The sequence below is a fragment of the Euprymna scolopes genome, chromosome 6 (genome assembly GCF_053919585.1).
Source record: "Euprymna scolopes isolate OS-2025 chromosome 6, ASM5391958v1, whole genome shotgun sequence".
NCBI lineage: Eukaryota > Metazoa > Mollusca > Cephalopoda > Sepiida > Sepiolidae > Euprymna > Euprymna scolopes.
Window position 1 is genome coordinate 143546020 of NC_136487.1, and position 22659 is coordinate 143568678.

Genomic DNA, 22659 nt, shown 5'->3' on the forward strand with positions numbered 1-22659 from the left:
CAAGGGAGGTAATCCGTTTCTGCTAAGAAACTTCACTTTTTTGTGGTTTGTCTTTCCTTCGGTGTGTCAGAAAAAGGGAGAAAGAATATATTTGTCAATTTTATTAAGTCAGATGAAGATTATTGAAGTTTGTGGTAAGTCGGCCTCACCTTTCACTTTTTCTCCGATTCCTTTATTATATAGATAGAAAATACTTATTTCAAGGATTCTCCACATTTTTCAAAAATAGTCGTTAAATGCCTAAAAATCACTGGCTTTTAAGTTGTGCGGCCCATGAGTGATTTGGTCTCGTCTTTTTCGTTTGAAAAAGATAGCTTCGAACGTCAGAACTTTAAAATTCCTTTGGTCACTCTTCAGTCGAAATCCGAGGACCCTTGCCTTAACTGACCACTGGTGACACTGTTGTTGTGTCCCCTTGGACCAGTAGAGGCTTCCGGGCAGGTCAAAGGGGGAGGCATGGGTCCAGAAGAGAATGTCCGTTTTAGTGGACAGCGAAAATAGAAAGATCTGTAGGCATCAAAAGTCTTCAAAAACGAGTAAATATTTAAACAGTATTTATGTTTTACGTTAAAAAAAAAAAAAAAAAAAAATTAAAGATTCCAAACTTAACGCATTACTTTTCCCCGCAATTTTTTTTGCCCTCTTTTGTATCAAAGTGTTTTTTATATACATTATTTTGATTTTTTTTTATATACTCAAAAACAATTTTATTATGAACGTCTATTGTAAAAATATTGACATTACAAAGTGCAAAAAAAAAAAAAAACAAAACGATAAATAAAAAAGCCAGACAAAATTTGAAAATATTTAAGAACGGAGATGAAAATAAAGTTATTTAAAAAAAAAAGAAAAAAAAAAACATATCAGTAAATAATCCAGTAAGTAAAGAATTCCTTCTTAAAATATTCAACATCTTTTAGATATTCTTTCTATAAATATATTTTCCTCGATATTTGCAGCAAGAAGCACTAATTTTTTTCCTGGCTCTTTTTTTTTTTTTTTTTTTTTTTTTAGTTATGAAATATGTGAGTAAGGTTAATTCATCGAACCATAAAAATGCACAATAATTCTTTAAAAAATAAAAATAAAACCAGAGTTTTGATGTTTGAAACATGTAAATTCTAACCCAATTAAAAAATATGCCTTCTACAAACAAGATATACCGCGATAAAACAATGGTGTTTTGTCACGTACATAATTCGTTGGTAACACGTCAAAATAAAAATCATGACATTTTTGCATTTCTTCTCCAAAAACCCGGAATTAAAGTAAATATCTAAAAATTGTATACATATATTATTTTTTTTTTTTTTAATATTCGAGTCTGGGCAATAAAAAGAAAATTGTCAATTTTTTTTTTTTTAATTATAAAAATAAAAAAATAATAAATCGAACATACGAGTTGTTTTGGCCGAGAAATAGTTTGTCTGCTTTCAATCAACTTCTTATAAAATTGTCACGTGGTGTTTCGTTTTTCAAGCATTTTTTTTTTTTTTAATTTCGAGTTTTTTAGTTTTTCAATTTTGGAAATCCCCTAAAAAAACCGGAAGTAGTTTTTTTTTCCAGTTTGTTTTTAACTTATAATTCGCCTTAAGTTTTTCTATAATTGGAAGCTCTTCGATTATGATTAAACTCAATTATTGCTTTTTTTTCTCCCATTATAAAAATAAGGTTTCCTTAATCATGGATTGATATAAAAAAAATTTAAAATAGTGTCTTTAAATAATAAAAGTCGTTTGCCAACTCAAATCGAATTTGACGAATTACATTTGATTAATTTATGGTGCATATTATCTGGCGACTAATTTTAGAAAAAAAATTAGTTATAATCTGGAAAGAAATAGTTTACGAAATAAGTTTGAAAAAAATACTTTATAAACTTTTTACGAGTGTATCTACTTTACTGCGTTTTGAAATTCATCTTTTAAGGTTATGACTGATCAAAGTGTAGAATCTGTTATGATACATTTCATCTTTTCTGTTCTCGGTCAGGGGAGGAGAAATCCTTGATACAATCAGTTTTATTTTTGTCTCGATCAAGTGCATCTTTAGGGGAGAGGATTTACCCCACATTAAAAACAGTCTGCCCTCGTGGGAAGGCAAGTAAACTGAACTGATGGTTAAGTTAAAAAATAAAGTTTTCATTTGATAAAAATATTTTTTTTATTTCATTAATTTTCAAAATATGTTTACAGATTTTTATAATATAGAACATTCAAATATATATATTTTTTTTATTCCTTTTATAAATAAAATACATTCCTAAGATTATTTAAAATTTTGCATTCAAATCTAGGAAAACTAATGTGTTATATAACCTAAACGCCTACTGTAACGACGGTATAGTTCACACACTTCTAATGTAGTCTACTTGTGTGCTACTATAATGAAATCAATTCTTTCTGGGTGTGACCTGACCTCTCACCCCCTCTTCGATCTTACAAAAGTTTTAAGTAAATAATGGGTGAATTTACACATTTTGATTGTAAAGATTAATACATATAAAATAACTTTTTTAATAGATTGAATTTTAAGAATTTTTAAATAAAAAATGTTTCCACGGCAATACTAAGTATATATAAAGAACCCCTTAAACACGTGACATTTTTTTTAAATCAAACTTACAAAAATACATGAAAACAAAATGACAAACGTAGTTTTAAAAATTTGTATGATTTATGCATTTTTTTCTTAAGTTTGATTTTTAAATAGTAAATAGTTTGTGTGTCATTTACATCATAGTAAATGTTTGAAAATCGAATAAACGTCTGACAATATTTAAAAATTAAATTATTTAGAAGTTCTAAAACCTCGTTAAAAAAATAAATGAAAATTTAATGAGAATATTTTTGCCCTATTATGACAAAAAAAAAAAAAAAAAAAAAAAAAAAACAGGCCCCAGGGCCCAGCTCTAATTAGGCCTTGTTTCTTAGTGTTTTGTTCGAATGAAATGAAACTTTGTTCATAAGTTTATTCTATTCAAAACATCACATCTTTGGCCTTTTTTTTCTCCGTTGACTGTAAAATGCTCAAAAAAACAATTGAATGTCCTTTTTTTGGGGGGGGGGGGTCACCCTGTATAAAGTAAATCTTTCAACTTTATAACTCTTGAACAAAATTTATATTCCATTTGTAATTAAGTCATAACACTCCGTTTAATGTCCGTTTTGGTAAGTGTTGACTGTTGAACGGCTCTTAGAAATTGACTTCCATACTAACCTATTTCTGGCCAGGTTTTTATTTATCCTTCTTTCTCTCAAATCCATCCTTACAACTTGAATGTTTTCTTTCACCTTCCCCTATCAATTGTTTTATATCTACTGACCTAAGAACTTTCAGCCATCTTTCAACATAACCAACAAAGTTTTCTGTTCTGCACATCTTAGTATACTGTCCACATTTAAACTTCCTGAGGTCATCAGATCTAAGGCCGTCTTTATAATGCATATTACATATCCATTCTTTACATATTTCTCTGCAGTATAACCTCAAAAAGGTTATGTATGATAAAACAAAATATTTTAAACAATAAGAAAAACTGTCTATAACTCACTGGTGATGGTCTGAATCGATCGAAATATATTGTTTTTATTTATTGAAATAAATATATCTCTTAGCATGGTTTTAAAAATGATTTCTTATATTGGTACTAGTGCACTTATTGATCCGTGCTGAAATAACGTTATTTAAAAAGCCATTCTTAACATGGGGAGGGGAGGGTGTTTTGTAACTATTTTATACTTTAACCTTACAATTGAATAAAAAAAAAAACAAAAAAAAACATAAAACTTTAATTAAACTTGGAAATACGATTTAAAAAATAGCGTGGATCAGTAAGTGCACTAGCACCTTATATTTTCTAAATATTCTAATATTTATTCTTTTAGTGTCACCTGGGCCGGGGGGGGGGGATAATACTATTAAATTTCATTCTCACCACTAGTTAAAAAAAACTAAAAAAAAAAAACTACATCAGTTGACTGGCGAGTTTTTATTTTCTTTCCATCATATTGAAGCAATTTTAAGTTTGCACATTAGAGAAGGGGTTAAAGATGTTTTTTTTTACTAATAGATTACTGCTTATCAAAACCTGGAGAAACTCTAGGAGAAGAGTTAAAGTTGTCAAGTCAATTTGACGATCGCCACCACAAGAGGATTAGAAACACTAGGTAAAATAGACAAAAAATATTTCTTATGAGGAATTGATTTTCTCAGAGAAACTTTAAAACTACCATGTTGTAGTCGATTGGAAAGCAGCCTTGTGATACCATTTCACAGATGGAATGTTCTAGGAAAGAAACTTTATGGAAATTCCGTTTACTTTTTGGTACAGAGAGGAAAAAGTAAAGTTCATTACTGTGATTTTAGCTAGGCGAGTTCTTACTATGAATGTTTTATTGGGAGGGATAGGAGCTCTGTCGGGCACCTACCATAAACTTAATACAGTAGAGAGAAGCTTGCAACATCTTGTGTAAAAGAAGTCGTAGAGATCACCTCTGCCCTCGTAAGATTGGTAAGTTGGGTTTATATTCTCTCAAGGCAAAAAATAACAAAGCGGGGATGAGGGCTCAAGTGACACCTATTCAGATATTACAGCAGTGCAGTACTGAACATACTTGGCTCTTATACGGGTAGAGGATTGCGTCAGAAGTGAGGTACTTTCTGGGACAGTAGAAAGATCAAACCATTTTTCCAGCAACCTTAGGAACAAATTTCACTCTTCTATTTCAGGTCTGGAGCAAAAGTTATTATTAGGATCTTAAAAAGGTCTTTCTCAAGGAGAGAACTCAACTAGGGATAAACGAGGATTCAAACATTAGTGATGAAAGAAGTGTCAAGTCAGAAATATCTTACCTAACAAAAATTAAATTTTATGGGCCTGCATAGTTTTAAAACTGTTTAAGTTTTTAATGTAATAGATTTATATATATATATATATATAAAGGCAAAACGTGTGTTTGTATGTCTCCCAAAAGCTTTCAACACATAACACCGGCAAAAATCAGTATCATTAGAAAGATCCATTTCAGTCAACAATATCCAAAAGTTGGCCAAAAAACATTAATTCTTTCACTGTTGATTGGACCGTTTTTTCCAAGGAGGGGCCAATTTTTGCGTCAACATTTTTTAAAGTTATTCACGCCTCACAATCTCAACATATGCTTAACACACATTTCAAAAGGCCCATAACGTCACAAGTCACGTGAGCAAGACGACTAAAGCGTTTGTTTTTTTTTTTTTTCATTTCTCTTGGCGTTAAATGTTTGAGCCTGGCTACTGCGGCTAATTTCACCTTCCCTGCTGCTTTTTTTTTTTTTTTTTTTTTTTTTTTTAGGGCTGGGTTGCTCAATACACTTACAATAAAGCCTCTCCACATCCCATCAATGCCAGGTGCCCCCCCCTGCTAGTCAGAGATAAATCTTAGTTTTCACAATTTAAAATCATGCAGGTCGGTAGAAAATTAAACTTTCTTATATTTCGTAAAAGTCATTTCTTGTATATATTTTGTTGAGATGAGATGATTCCAATATTTTTCCAAATCTTGAAATTTTTAAATGTTTTTTAGCGAGAAGGTAATGTAACAATGCGTTAAGAAATTTTCACAAACGTAAAAATACAGAGTTGTATTATAGATTTTCGTTTTACTGATCGTTAAAAATAAACAGTTCATCAATAATAAGAGTCACAGGAAAATTAAGTTCTAAAGAAGTTAAAAGAATCGTTTTTGACATTGAAAAATAGGAACAAACTTTTGCGATTCCAATACCCTAACATGTTCAGAATTTTTTAATTCCCAATTCAATTGTCCCAACAGTTTATTTCTGAACTCTCTGCTGTTAAGTATACTGCATGAATGCCATGTATTTGGATGACAAGGTCCACGTGATAATTGAAGCACAGAGGAGCTGGGTGCCAGGCAGCAAGAGTTAGGAATGGATAAAGTAAATTCAGAGAACCTTGGTCATTACTAACTAGCAGAGAGTTACCACTGTCAAAGGAAAAGGTCTTAGTAAAACCTGGCCAGTTATGGAGGACCTACGTTGCATTTAGAAATAAAGACAGTCATAGATCTGACGACCTCAGAGGAAGCTGAAATCTAGACAATATACGGAGGTGAGCAGAAAAGGAGATAATGCTGGTAACGTTGAAAGAATGGAGTTGTTGGGTTATTCGAGGTAGAACAGTTGTGTTAGCAAGCTCAGTTCACAGAGGAAGGTAAAAACATGGAAAGATATGATAAGACTGCACTTAGAAGAAACACTTGACATAGGTTAGTTTGGGAATTAATTTCTAAATGACATCCAACACATGCCAATAAAATGGACGTTAATAAATAATAAATACTTGTAAAACAGACAGGGATGCAACATTGCGGCGATGGGACAGGGATTGGAGACTCTTTGGATCCTATCCAAGAGGGAAAGACTAGTAGATGCACTAATCCAGATGTGGCAACAATACTCCAACTCCATGCATAAGCGAATGGTGGCTTTGTCGATATTCTCCCTCCAGCACTTTCAGGTCCGCCAAGGAAAAAAGAAAAAAAGTGCAATAACGTAAAGTACTAAGAGGGGCTTTTAAAACAATTACAAAATCAAATCCCCCAAATGCACTTATTTGACTTGAAAATAACGTACTAGTGCAGAGACTGATCCGGACGTAAATAATAACGTTATTATTTAAAAAGCCATTAACATGGGGGGGGGGGGTGTTTTTACAATTGAATAAATAAAAAAAATAAATCAAAACTTTAATTAAACTTGGAAATACGATTTAAAAAATAGCGCGGATATCACTCTCTGCACTAGCACCGAAAATAATATTTAAATAGCGCGGTTCAGTAAGTGCACAAACAAAAAAAAAAGCCATCTCATTAGGGAGGCGATTCTTCTAGGTTTATGTATAGATATTTAAAAAAAAGTTAACATTTCTTTGGTATTTTTTTTACGACCTAACCCACCCAGCGTAGTATAAACACTCAAAATTCCCCATGTTAAGAACGGTTTTCGAAGTTAGGGGTGTTTATACTACGCTAAGTGAAAAAGAAATACGGTACTGATGCACTTTTGTTACCGTGCTGAAATAACATTTGGAAAGCCATTCTTAACATATGGAGGGGAGGCCGTTTCGTTTTCTTACTATTCATCACATTCACTTACTTTTAGATCGTAAAATTTGAAAATACTATTAAAAAATATAGTGTGGTAACAAAAGTGCATAAGCACCAAAAATACCATTTCTTTCTAATATATTCACATTTCTCAAAATATTTTTTATGTTAAGAACGGCTTTCGAAATAAATACCCTCTCCATGTTAAGAATGGCTTTCGAAGTTGGTGTTTATTCCGAAAACCGTTCTTAACATCAGGGTGTGTAGGGGGGTACTTATACGCTGGGGCTGGGGCACGTCGTAAAAATTGACTCCCCCCCCGAGATAACTAATTGGTACTTATGCACTTATGTTACCGTGCTGAAATAACATTTAGAAAGACATTCTTAACATGGGGAAGGGGGATGTTTACTAACTATTTACTTTCACTTCATTTAATAGAAAAAAACTCGTAAAACTTGAAAATACTTTTAAAAAAATGATGCGGTAACAAAAGCGCATAAGCACCAAATAAATTGTCGCTAAAAAAAAAAAAAATAAAAATAAATAAAAAAAAGACATGAAATAAAAATAAAACGTCAATTTAAAATCAATCATTGAGAAATGAATCATCGAATTCATTCATTGAGACTAGTTTTTTTTTTTCTTTTACTGCCCAAAAGCAGAAGAAAAAAAAACGGACAAACGTCGTCTGCTTTGATAAACGAGAGAAAAAAAATAACTTAAAAAAACAAAAACAAAAAGGAGTTGTTATTGGCAAAAGTTGGCATAAATATTTCAAATTATCTCATAAGATTTTTTTCCCCACATAGAAGAAAGAAAAACTCTTTCTTATCTTCATCGAAAATTTAAGGGAGAAAAAAAAAATGGCGGATGAGTTTAACATCAAGAGAGAAATTTTAACAAATTCCGATTGAAAAATATTTAAAGATTTCAAAGATATAGTCATGGTTTGAATAATAAATAAATACTGTAGAGGGGGGTCAAAATTAGTTTAGATATTTAAAACAAAACAAAAAAAAAACTACATAAATAAAATGCGTACGAATGGAATGGACTAAAATTTAAAATGATATAAAAATTAAATTAAATATGGAATCCTAAGAAAAGGAACGACGGTTTCTAAATAAATTACAAATGCGTAAACAACGAACAAACGCACATTTTTAGTTAAATTATGATTCATAAATCGTTACTGTGGCATTTTTAAAGCCTGGAGAGTTGTAAAATGTTTAATTTTATGTAATTTAAAAAGCAGGAAAAAAAGCAAAGAAAATTAAAGACTCGTCTTACCAAATTAAGTCTTGCACCGTTTACAAATAAAATAAAAATTTCCGACGCGATTTTTTTTTTTAAATCAATATCTTTCTTCTTGCGTTTTTTTCACAATTTGTTCCCGCTGTGAGAGTAAAAACAAGAAGGCGAGAGTATCCCAATAAATTCCCAAGTTTCTAGTGCGGTCGAATAAATAAAAACATTGTGGGGAAATTGAAAGGATGTCGTGCGTATGTGATGACCTGAAAAAAAAAATGGATACGACTGCTTCGAATGTACAAGAAAAACGAGGGGAAATTTTGGGTCGACACCGGTTGGTGAATAAAAATTTCCGGTTCGCTTTTTATATCAGTTATAAAAAAAAACAAAAATTAATAAATTGTTTAAGATTTGAAAGTTTTAATAACTTCTAATAAAAGTTAAAGATTTTTAAAAATTATTTTTGTTGGTAAATTAAAAAAGTTTGGAATGAAAAAAAATTTTTTTTTAATTAAAAATTAACAATTATTTCAATTCGTTTCATTTCATTTTTTTGCTGTTTTGTTTAAACAATTGTTTTAAAAGTCCGGTTCAGTTTTTATATCGATTATGAAAAACACAAAAATATAAGTAAAAAATAAACTTCAAAATTTACAAATATTTTTGGAACTACTCCCCATAAAATTGAATTAATTTTTTCGTACTTATGCACTTATGTTAACGTAAAATGAGCACCCACTTTCTGGTTACCTAGTAATTTCTTCATATCATAAAACAAATTTAACTGTGTTATTCGTTTTCAGCACCCTCGAAAACCGGCACTGTTTTTTTTTTTTTGTTTTTTTACTAAGATTCGTTCATTTTTTTTTTTTTTTTCATAATTTAGGACGCTAATAAAGCGTCCTAAATTATGAGATGAAAAAATAAACGAATCTCTTAGTAAAAAAAAAACAAAAAAACAAATTTTGAAGATTTGCAATAAAGAAAAAGGCGACTCGAAGTCCGCAGTAAACAGTGTTAGATAAAAGATTCGCACTATACTTAAATTGGGGGTACTTGTACGTTTAATCAAGACATTAAAAATGAAAATATCGAAAAAAAAAAAAAAAGTTTATATTGTACGTATCTGTTATGGAATGAAGTTCTCCGAAAAAAATTTCACTTAATTTCATCAAGTATTTTTTTTTGTTTTGTTTTTTGTTTTTTTATAGCGAAAAAACAATTTGTTATGATACCGAACAAAAGTTTCGATTTTGAGGGAAAAAAAAACTAGTATTAACAATGGGGAGGGAGGAGGGAGTGTTGGCGCTTTAAACTGAGTTATCTCCCCGTGGGCCCGTGGGCCCGTGGCGTGTTCTAAAAATCCAAACAAAAATTCACAGATGTCTACCTTTAACGTGCTGTCATAAAAACGTGTTTTTCTGCTGTAAGAAAAAAAAAAAATACTCGATGAAATAAGTGAAATTTTTTTTTTTTTCTGAAATCTTCAGTTCAAAACAGATACGCACAATATAACCTTTTTTCGATATTTGCATTTTTTAATGTCTTGATTAAGCTGTACAAGTACCAAATTGAGATACTTGTGCAGTTTACCAAAGATATACAAAGAAAAAAAAATGAACATAAAGAAAAATATCTATTATGGAATTAAGTTCTCAATTTTTTTTTTAAATAGCTTAAGTTGATCACGTAGTTTTATTTATTTATTTGTTTTTACAGATGAAAATAAAATTTTGGTAATACCGATCGCGACGCTTCAGTGCAGTCTTAGTAATTTCCAACTACGAGGAGGGGGGTAGGAGGTAGGAGAGATAACTCCATCTAATTCTTGTAGTTTGCCAAAACGCACGTTTTGATAATTCTATTAATAAATTTTTAAACGATTTTTTGACAGAAAAAAAAAAAAAAAGGAATACCTAAAATTATTCAAAATGTGAAAATTATCTTGTCAAATTTTGGCAAACTTCAATAATTAGATGGAATTATATCCTCTGGCGCCCCCTCATCGTAGCTGGAAATTATCAAAATGGCTGCGTCGCGATCGGTCTCATTAAAATTTGATTTTCCTCTGTAAAAAAAAAAGTAAATTTTTACTTTCTTTCCACCTTAACACTTACATTTAAAATGACGACTTTGAATGTTTTCGAGTATGCTGAAAACTAATATAACATTTATATTTTGCGCAGACAAGTAGTTTTCTGGATTCATTTTTTTTTTTTTTTAAGTATTACATAACAAATGTCAATCGCCATTCTTAACATGGAGGAAGAGGATGTTTTGTGACGGTGCTCGGTAAAAATGGCACCAGTAAAAATGGCAAAAGTGAATAACTAGATAAAAATGAGACTTTGACAACAAAAAATTAGGACTGTTTGAGAAATGCGAGCTAAACCCTTATTCCCCTAGTTTAAGATAGGGGTAAGTCCTTTAGCTTGAATTTGGAAAAAGTCAGTTTGGTTAGGTTCAAATGTTTTTTTAAATTAAAAATGGATGGTCATATTCAATGCTGCCAAGACTAAGCTTGTTTCCTTCAATAATTACAAGAAACCTTCTCTACCACCAATAGCAATAGCCAAAAACACATTACCTGAAAGTACTTCCTTTAAACTCCTCGGCCTAACGTTCACAGTGAACACGAACTGGAATAGATACATTAAGAGCATTGCCAGGACTGCTGTGAGGAAGGTGGGCTCTCTCTACCGTGCTAGAAAGCTACTGACGCCTGAAATACACTGTTATCTTGTATTTCTACAAGGCTACCATTCACCCATGTGCGGAGTATTGTTGTCATATTTGGGCTGGTGCATCTGCTACTTGTCTCTCACTTTTGGACAGGGTTCAAAAGAGTCACCAACCTGATAGGTCCTGAACTATCGTCTAGGTTTCATCCCCTGTCCCATCGACGAAATGTTGCATCCCTCTGCCTGTCCTACAAGTACTTTAATGGCGAATGTTCTGACGAACTGCAAGCACTTGTACCCCCTCAACGTAAATATCTCCGACAAACCCGACAAACAGCTAAATCCCACCCCTACATAGTGAAGATCCCTAGAGGTAAGAAAGTCTTCTACTCCAATAGTTTCTTCCCCAGAACTGCTAGACTTTGGAACTCTCTTCCGGGATTCTGCTTTCCCAACTGTACTGACATGCAGAAGTTCAAGTGTAATGTGAACAGACATCTTGCTGCTCAACTCCCTTCATAATATCCCTTCATCTTATGTCTCTGATAGTAGCCCTCTTCTTCAAAGTGGCACTGTGCCTTATTTGGGGTAAACATTCAATAAAAAAATTTATTTTTAATTATTTTATAACAAATATTTATATATAATAATATGAAAGAAAGTCTAAATAAAATTTTATATTGCCATATTTACCTTAATTCAATTTCATTTATTAAGTCTTGAAAATGGAAACTTAATTCAATGATTTATTCGCTGGCGGCCACTGCTTTTAATTTTCTTGCACCAAAAAAATTTTTACTTTAAAAAAAATCTTATATTGCAGATAATTGGCAAAATTTGTTTACAAATGTCAGCTGTTGAGCGTTATATGAGAACAAAAGAAAATGGCCAACACGATACGATTATATCTTTGGAGGCACGATAATGACTTAAAAATAAAAATAAAACAAATTACGAGTATTAATTCACCAAATAAATGTTATGGTAACGTTTATTGGATGGGTTCATCCAATATTTTGTTTTATTTTTAAGCTATAACTAAGCCTCTAAGTTAAAGATGCCTTTCTAAATAATCTGCAGAACCTGAACAGAGGAGGTTCTTAACTATTCTGTACTTTCACCTAACAATTTAATTTATTATATAAATCTCACCTGTCTGTTTAAATGTATGTATGTATGTATGTTTTTGACAGAAAAAAAAAAAAAAAGGAATACCTAAAATTATTCAAAATGTGAAAATTATCTTTCAAGACGTCAGGTTTTCTTTCACTTTCTTTTCCGCCTTCATGTCACAAGTTTGAGCCTGCCTGCCTACTACCACTTTTTTTTGGTCAAGATCAAAGTGTAGTATCTGTTCTTCAGATGCTGCACTTCTATTTCTTGTTCTCTTTCGGTGGAGGAGAAATCCTTCACGACTGAGACAATTTTTATTTTTGTACCTTTTCTCCACGTTAAAAAACGACCCTGGTGTCTAACTCTGTCCCGTGGGGAGGCATAGTAAATAGGTACTACCACTTTTTTTTTTTTTGCTCAACACACATCTCTAAACACCACCCAGGCTAATAAATAAACAAACATGGGAAAATGTGATACTTTCGCCGGAAGTTATATCACTGATAAAGTTTAATATCAGGGTTGGTTGGTTGGTTGTTTTTGTTTTACGGCATATTAACCCTTGATTGAGATTGTCGGTTGTTATTGTCACAACGTTTCGGCCGTTTTGCCCTCCGGCCTTCGTCAGGTGAACGGTTTGTTAGGAGTCTCGAACCCAACCCTTTATTATTATTACGGGGGTACCATGTTTGGACTCCAGCTAGGCTTTGGGACATGGTTGCTGATTCTCTGTTTTTCAATGTTACTTTTTCACTGCCTTCGTTCAGGATTGAACTCAGCACCTTTGGGTAACTGTAAACTTTGTTGTTACCCTACCTACTGAGCAAACCAAGCATAGAGCTGAATGCAATTTGGACACCTCTGATAGAGAGAGAAAACCTTCAATAACAACATAGGTTTAACATTAACAAAAACCAAGTAAGAATTGTCCTAGTGACATATGGCCGAGTGGTCCTAGACGTTGTATCAAAGTTTACAGTTACCCAAAGGTGCTGAGTTCAATCCTGAACGAAGGCAGTGAAAAAGTAACATTGAAAAACAGAGAATCAGCAACTATGTCCCAAAGCCTAGCTGGAGTCCGAACACGGTACCCCCGTAATAATAATAAAGGGTTAGGTTCGAGAATCCTAACAAACCGTTCACCTGACGAAGGCCGGAGGGCAAAACGGCCGAAACGTTGTGACAATAACAACCAAGGAAGTCAGTCTGACAATCTCAATCAATGAAAACAACTCATCTCAAAAATACAGACAATTACTATATTAACCCTTTTCGGGTTATTTAATGCCAAATCCAAAGATTTTGAAGAAAAATTTTTTTAATAGAATATATTTGTTGTTTTCAAGTCGGTTTCTATTTAACAGGTATTTAACTCCGGGTCTGAGTGGACCTGGGAGCAATGGTAATTAAAGAGTGGCTCCACAGCCCGCAAGCTGTGGCCTCACCACTGGATATAGTTTAAGGTCATATCCAGGACCTAATATCAGGGACTGAATCTGATAAAACACCGTTTGCTGCTAAGCTTGAATCAAGTACTTGTTTACTGGTTTACCAATACTTATGAAATTATCAGTGCTTTTGTTTTTATTTGTTTTATTTGTTTATGTTTTTCCCCAATTAGCAATTATAACACAGAGGTGAGACGCTGAGCATTTTTTGTGACAATCTCCCGGAAGATGATCACAAGCCACAGTTTCCGATGAGGTTAGAGGTCAGTTGCTGACCTGAGCATGGGAGGCCTGGCACACGTTTTTGTTGTGATAGAAAATTAGTTATTATTAAAGCTTTAGGTACTTATGCTGAATAGTATTGAACATGCTTAAATAACAACGTTATTATTTTAAAGATCATTCTCTATTAAGAACCCCCCCCCCCAAAAAAAAAAAAAAAATTGAACTACATAGTTTTGGGTTCAATACTGATGGTTGCGGATGCAGAAACTGCACTGGGTTTGTACAACTGGACTGAAAGTAAGACCTATACTCATTTGCATAATCGTGAGTCTCAGTGGACTAAAACACAGTGAATTTCTGAGTGTAGAGAGTCTTGGTTTCTGAATCGGGCAGATCTCTGCATGTTATTCATTTCGGTGTCGACTGCCATTGCGGACAAAATACGGGAAGAAGTAGAAGATAACAAAACAGGAAAATTCAACGCAGGCATAATAGCACATATACAACCAAAACTAGTCGAGTTGCGGTTATGTCTTGAAGTGCATTATTAGTGTTGCTCAAAAACTAATTTGGAAATCATTGTGCTATGTTCTTGTTCTGTGCCATTTTTTTTTATGTATTTATTCATTTGTGCCATTTTTACCTGTGTTCCTATATATTACTAACATTTAGATTTACCGACTTCTTGGGATATGACACTACTATTATAAAGAAATGCATCTCATTCTATAGATCAAGCTTTAATGTGGGGTAGGCCATGTACCTTACAAGGGCACCCAGAGTTGGCATTAAGTATTCATAAAAATTGCTTGAATTAGCCCAATCAGCAATATGAACAGCACAGACGATTCTCCTGAGCACTGAGTAAAAACAGTATATTCACTACACTTTGAACTAGAATAGAAAGTAATTTCTAATTAATTTAAATTTAAAGGAAAAAACAAATTTCTATTTTGTTTCATTTTACTTCCGTCAAATATAATAATACTAGCAGGGAGATCTGACGTTGCCCGGGATTAAATGAAGATGAACAACTCCCACATTTTACTGTCATCAAAATCGGTGAACTGGCCTATTTTTCAATCAAATTAATTACCTGTTTAAGAGTCCATAGCGAACTCTCTATCTCTCTCTCTCTCTCACACACACACACACACACACACACACACACACACACACACACACACACACACACAAAGTTCCTTTTATATAATAGTAGAGATATATCTCTCTATATCGATGCCTCCGTTCAGTCTTGAAAAACAAAGGGTACCCCCTGCAGGGACAGTTGCACATGTAATTGTGAGACAAGGGTTGCGCAATCTCAAACCACACCTCTCCTGAATCGGCACTGCTTGAGTCCAGTAGCAAGAAGTCCAGGACAACTGGGAACAATGCCAAGATAAGCAGAGAGCATGTACAGCAACTGGGAGTACTAAATGGTCACCCATTTAGTACTGATCAAGTTCAATGTTGCTTAATTTCGGTGATCCAGTGGGAACCAGTGTGTCAATGTGATTATGCCATACTTTCTCTATAATTTTTTTAAAATTCATTCTGGTAAAATTTGATCTTTATTTAGCTATTATAAAATTCTGTACCTCCAAAAATATTTTCAAATATGTATATTTCTTTTTTTTAACAGGAATTTCTAGTGAAAGACAAAAAGCAGGAAAGAATCTTCTCTATGATGCCACTCCGACCCACAAAGATGTGAAGAACTGCCTGACAATGGCAAGAACTGTCTCGCAAATCCTGGAACAATCGTAAAAAAAAAGAACCCTTTGAAATAAGATTCAATGCTTATCTGAACCATGGACCATTCCAAGATAATTGAAGATAACATATAGAAACTAATGGCAAATCAAAAATAAAAGAAAGATTGAAAAATCTTTCTTTTATTTTTGACTGAAGTTTAATTACATTTTAGTCATATTATATCACAACGACACTTGATTTAACAGAAAATATGCAAAATTTTTGAAAAATGTATATGAGCAGAAATAGTTGTTGTAAAATTGAGGTGCTCAATATTAAAGAAACACAGCAATAATATTATAATTATATAAATATATATAAATATATATATATATATACATACATACATGTGTATATATATATATATATATATATATATATATTAATGCTTCAATTGAATTGGAATACAAACACAAAAATAATATAAAATTGATACTGTTAAATGTGTGTCTTCTCATTTTTGTTTAATGGGAAAGGCACAGAACTTAAGAATGCAGAATTTATTCGAAAGATAAATTTTAAGATTATTCTTAATGCCCATAGATAGATCAAACAAGGAAACTTAAATCTAAATCCTAAAATCAAATTTTATCAATTTGAGGCCAAGAACAATTGGCCTTGATTTCTTCTCTTACTTTTGATTTCCAACGGCTTCACCATTCAGTCATTTTGGTTAGAACCCTGCAATGCCAGGGATATGCTGGCATTGCTCAAAGACAATGACATTGGATGCATTGGTGATGTACCCACACCATTGCTACCACCACTGCCACCATTGCATCACCAACCTCTTCCTTCGGTGCCACCGACAGTCACATCCTCTGGTGGCATGGTTACCTCTTCAGGAATGGGCATGTCGTTAGCACCAGGACTTCCGCAGAAGCCGCGGCCAGAGAAGATCTACAAGTGTCCGAGTTGCGAAAAATCGTTTTCACAGCTGGGCAACCTGAAGACGCACCAGAACATACACAACCCGATCAAACCATACCAGTGTAAAATATGTCAGCGCAGCTTTGCACAGCAGAGCACGCTGTTGCAGCATATGCGTTTGCATACTGGAGAGAAACCTTATAAGTGCAAGCTGTGCAACCGGGACTTTACACAGTCATCGCATCTGCAGCAGCATTTGAGGACACATACTGGTGAGCGTCCATTTAAGTGCAGCTACTGCGAGAAAGACTTTGCGCAGCGGTCGACGTTAAACCAACATACGCTGACCCATACAGGTGTGAAGCTTTTTGTGTGCCCGCATTGTAATAAGAGCTTCGCCCAAGCTAGTCACCTGAACCAGCATATCCGCCGTCACACTGGAGAGAAGCCCTTTAAGTGCTACACCTGCTGCAAGGAGTTCACGCAGTCAAGCAATCTCGTGCAACATATGAGAACCCACACAGGAGAGAAACCCTACCACTGTTCATTGTGCAACAGGGACTTTGCGCAGTGCAGTCACCTGAACCAGCACATGCGCAATAAACATGACGGCAAGGCACCACTGGATAATTCTCATGGAAACCGACGCAACAAGTTTGCTGCTCAGTGTGATACCCTCGGCAGGTCGCAGCCGTTACCCCCTATCTCAACAATCAAGACAAGCAACTCTCCTGTGCCACCACCAAATGACGGCTATCAGACAAACTTCTTCTCGTTTAACCAACTCAATCACCCACAACAAATAACACCAACCACTGTACCCCTGACAAACCGGCCCCAATCAGATCCTCACATGCAGCCCGGATCTGGTCCATACCCAATGTCTGTACAGCCCATGCGAAACCCGCACCCCCATGATAAATCGATGGAGATGTCCTTGTTTCACCATTTTGCGCAGACTGGTTATTTTGGGCACCATATCAGAGACCCATTTGCGTACCCACCTCCGGACAACTACATACCGAATCACTTTCCTTTGTCCTACAGCCTCAAACAGTATTTCCGAGATAGCCAGGGGTTGCAGGGCAACCCAGTAATGAATGTTGACAGTAAGGATTTTCTCACAAAACCTTTAGAGAAATCGCAGCATGCACCACTGATGCTTTCAAATCCCTCTAAAATGATTCAGATTCCAAAAGTTGAGAGCAACCAATTGACAGAGTACGACAATCATCAAAGCAACATCCCTAACTTGCACGAGAGGCATCAATCTAATCAGATATCCATTCAACAACACAGCTCCCATATGAACCAGATTTCACAGGAGAGACCCCATCTGAATCCAATGTCACCTGGCAACCCGACTCAAGTGACTCCAATGTCTTCTCCTACCAGTTCACATTCTCATAACAGCCAGTTAACGCTTCCTGAGGGATCCCACAGTAGTCAAGTAAACAATTTGGCATCACCACACAGGCCCCCAAATAGTCATATGAATCATATTGCATCACTGGACAGACCCCAGAGTACGCATGTGAGTCACCTCTCTACTCCAGAGAGGTCTAACAGTACAAATATGAACTACCTATCACCACCAGAGACTCCTAATAGTACCCACATCAACAATTTATCTTCCATAGAGAGACCGAATAGTACCCATATTAACTGTCTCCCATCAACAGAAAGACCTAATAACACCCATGTGAATCATCTCTCTCCACCAGACAGGCCCAATAACACTAATATTAATCCTCACTCATCCTTAGAGAGACCCAATAATACCCATGTGAACCACCTCTCACAACCAGACAGACCTAATAATGCTAATATTAATCCTCACTCATCCTTAGAGAGACCCAATAACCATCTGAACCACCTTTCCTCTCCAGACAGGCCTAATAACACTAATATTAATCCTCACTCATCCTTAGAAAGACCTAATAGCAACCATTTGAACCACCTTTCCTCACCAGACAGGCCTAATAATACTAATATTAATCCTCACTCATCCTTAGAGAGACCTAATAACGCCCATGTGAACCACCTCTCACAATCAGACAGGCCTAATAACACTAATATTAATCCTCACTCATCCTTAGAGAGACCTAATAACAGTCATATGAACCATCTTGCTTCATCAGACAGGCTTAATAACACTTACATGAACATTAACTCGCCATTAGAAAGACCCAACAATACCCATATCAACCATCTCTCTCCCTCGGAGACACCTAATAATATACATATAAACCATCTTTCACCATCAAACACTAGCCAGGTGAACCATCTCAACCAATCTGAAGGACCTAATAGTACTAACGTGAGCCAACTCTCACCATCTGAAAGACCTCATAGCAGCAATTTAAACCAAACCTCATCATGTGAGAGGCCTCAAAATAGCCATATGAATCACATCCCACTATCAGAGAGACCCAATAGTGCTTATATGAACCCCATGTCACCACCAGACAGGTCCCAAAACCATCAGATGAGTCATATTTCCTCTCCAGACAGACCCCAGAATAATCACATAAACAATCACCTGTCACCTGAAAAGCCCCAAAACCACATTATGACCCCACAGAGTAGAGCCCCTACAGCTTCCCATAACAGCCACCTGCCCTTACCAGAAGGAACCCGATTATCTGAACAGGATACTTCGCCATTGGCAAAGAGTATGACCGAGGAATCTCAAATGTTACCGACTTCTTCAAATAATGTCTATAAGCATAATGAAGAAGTGCCGAGGCAAAATTCCGTGGATAAGAATATTAATGGTCAAGTGATGATACCAAACAGTACGGGACAGCAGGTTGGCGCTCCGTCTGAGAAGGGTCTTTTAGAGCTTCCCTCTATGCAACTCCTCAAAGTACCTCAGTATGGACCCCAACCAACGAATGTACCTCTGCTGGTACCTCAGTATGACACTTCGCTTATCAACAGCCAGCAGAATCACTACTCACAGCCGAATCATCTCCAAACACTTCTCCCATTAGGAGAGACTGCTTAAAAATCTTAACATTAAGAATATTCGTTCAATTACATGTTAACGGCTCTATTAAAAAAGTTTCAGAATTTTTTAGATGAGGATTAATAACATTTTGGGGAAGGGGGGGATTATATTTATAGTAAAGTAAATTGATCGACCATAGTTGAGGACAACCTGAAGGTTCCCTTTTCATTAGCTACTACACCGAGGTGTATGGATGAGTGCCACTACTTTCTCAGAATTACCCCATTAACCCTTGATCTTCACTTTATAATGCTGAATGTTTAGCAAATTGGCAATATGTACCATTTTTAAGTCTTTGATATAACTTGACTGAGTATTAAACCCTGATCTCCTCGCACCTTAATAAAACTCTTACCATTATGCCAAATGAGCCAGTTATTTATAGTAATAAGGAGTAAGACTACACATCTAACCCAGAATAGGTTTATGGCTCTTAAACTTCATATTAGAATTGTCCACAAGGATAAATGATTCAATGGATAAAAGTGTTAAGTTATAATCAGTGATCAGGTATATTTACTGATTCAAGTGACCTCTGGTTTTTAAGTAAACGGTGTTACTTAATCTGAAGCCCCAAGATCAAAACCTAAGAATATCCATAAACTGATTTTTACAGAAATAATTAACAATGAAAGTTAAATATTTTTTCTTAATATAATAAATACGAATATCCGTAATTTGATTTTTAAAAATAAATATATTTATTTACATTTTTAATAAATATGCTTATTTACAGAAACATTTTTACAAAAATAATTAATATTAATAGATAAAAATATTTCTTTAAAAATGATATATTTATGTCATTTTTTAAATATAAGAAATATGAATATCTGTAATCTGATTTTTAAAAACAAATATGTTTATTTAAATTTCTAATGAATACAGTTATTTACATTTTGTAATAAATGTTTGTTTACAGAAACATTTTGAAGAAATAATAATATTGAAAGTTTTTTTGGTTTTTTTTTTACATGGAGGTCACCACTTATCAAGGCCCGAAGGCCACTCAGGGATAAGGGTTATTGCGTGTACAGTAATCAGTGAGATAGTATTGTAGTAATCATTAGTATTGGGGGTTTTGATAGAGTGTCTTACTTAAGGGGGCGGTTTGTCAGGGTTTGTTTATGTTGGACTTGAAGACGTCCAAGTTGTAGTCAGGTGGGAAACAGGCAAGCGGCAGAGAGTTCCACTGGCACGCAGTTCTAAGAAAGAAGCTTTGCTCATGGAATCTACGTTTGGATTTAGGCACAGATAAAGAGTGGGGAAAATTATTGACAGTAGTTTCAGCCAGACGGGTGTTTCTCATGAAAGATTGGCGAGGGGGGGGGGCGAGGGATTGGAGCTTAGACGAGCACCTGCCATGGAAATAGCGATAAAACAAAGACAGGCTTGCAACGTCTCTTCTGTGGGAGAGAGGTTGCAGGGAAGAGAAAAAGGCATCCCCCACTAAACCCCAAAGTCTATTTTGTACTCTGTCAAGATGTGGCAGCAGTACTCCATCCTTGGACGTCTTGGCTTTTATACAGATAGAGAATTGTATCAGTAGTGAGATATCTTCTGGAGCGGTAGAAGGATCCCACCATTTTCCCAGCGTCCCTAGAAACAGATTTGATGTACGAGTTCCAATTCACATCAGGAGTAAAGGTCAAACCCAGAAGCTTGTCAAAACATGGTGCCTCTCAAAGACGAGAGCCATCCATTTCAATTGATGCCAGATGGGGATCAGAGCGTTGATGATGTAAAGATAGAAGCTTGGTTTTGGATGCATTAAAAGTGACCAACCACCTCTTCCCCCATTGTACCATGTGCTCAAGATCAGAGGAGAGAGAATTAGAGAGAACTTTGTCATTTACGGCCTTTGATGGTCGTGTCATCAGCATAGATGTCAACGAATGATTTAAGTATGTGTTTTCGGAGATCATTGATGTAGATCAGGAAGAGAGTTGGGCCCATGATGGACCCCTGGGGGACTCCAGCATTAATACTGCGGGCCTCTGATTTCTGCCTATCAACCACTACGCTTATGAACCTATCAGAGAGTAAAATATATTCAAATTCATCAAATTAAAATAAATTAAATAAATGCATATGAAATTGTATGTATGTTTGAATAAATGGACAAAAAATTAATTTCAACTCGACATAGTTTTTTTAAGTGTATTAATTTTTCTCTTAAAATAAATTAAATAAAATAAACATAATGAAAAAGAGAATATGCATTTTCCTAAATATAATTAAACTACGAGAATATAAATATAATTAAACTGCATAAAAAATACAAATACAATTCAACTACATAAATACAAATATAATTCAACTACATAATAAATTCAAATATAATTAAACTACATAATAAATACAACAATAATTCAATTACATAATAAATACAACAATAATTCAATTACATAATAAATACAACAATAATTCAACTACATAATAAATATAGATATAATTAAACTACATAATAAATACAACAATAATTTAACTACATAATAAATACAACAATAATTTAACTACATAATAAATACAACAATAATTCAACTACATAATAAATACAACAATAATTCAACTACATAATAAATACAAATATACTTCAACTACATAATAAATACAACAATAATTCAACTACATAATAAATACAACAATAATTCAACTACATAATAAATACAACAATAATTCAACTACATAATAAATACAAATATACTTCAACTACATAATAAATACAACAATAATTCAACTACATAATAAATACAACAATAATTCAACTACATAATAAATACAACAATAATTCAACTACATAATAAATACAACAATAATTCAACTACATAATAAATACAAATATAATTCAACTACATAATAAATACAAATATAATTAAACCACATAATAAATACAAATATAATTCAACTACATAATAAATACAAATATAATTAAACTACATAATAAATACAAATATAATTAAACTACATAATAAATACAAATATAATTCAACTACATAATAAATACAAATATAATTCAACGACATAATAAATACAAATATAATTCAACTACATAATAAATACAAATATAATTCAACTACATAATAAATACAAATATAATTAAACTACATAATAAATACAACAATAATTCAACTACATAATAAATACAAATATAATTAAACTACATAATAAATACAACAATAATTC

General features: G+C 33.9%; 1 protein-coding gene across 1 annotated transcript; it reads left to right on the forward strand.

The window, feature by feature from the left end:
* Positions 1-7: 7 nt before the first annotated feature.
* On the forward strand, positions 8-21749 carry LOC145278019 (uncharacterized). Its single transcript, XM_080130221.1, has 2 exons — positions 8-134; positions 15478-21749. The coding sequence occupies exon 2, from the start codon at positions 16288-16290 to the stop codon at positions 19468-19470; it is 3183 nt and encodes a 1060-aa protein (XP_079986347.1). The 5' UTR covers positions 8-134; positions 15478-16287; the 3' UTR covers positions 19471-21749.
* Positions 21750-22659: the final 910 nt, after the last annotated feature.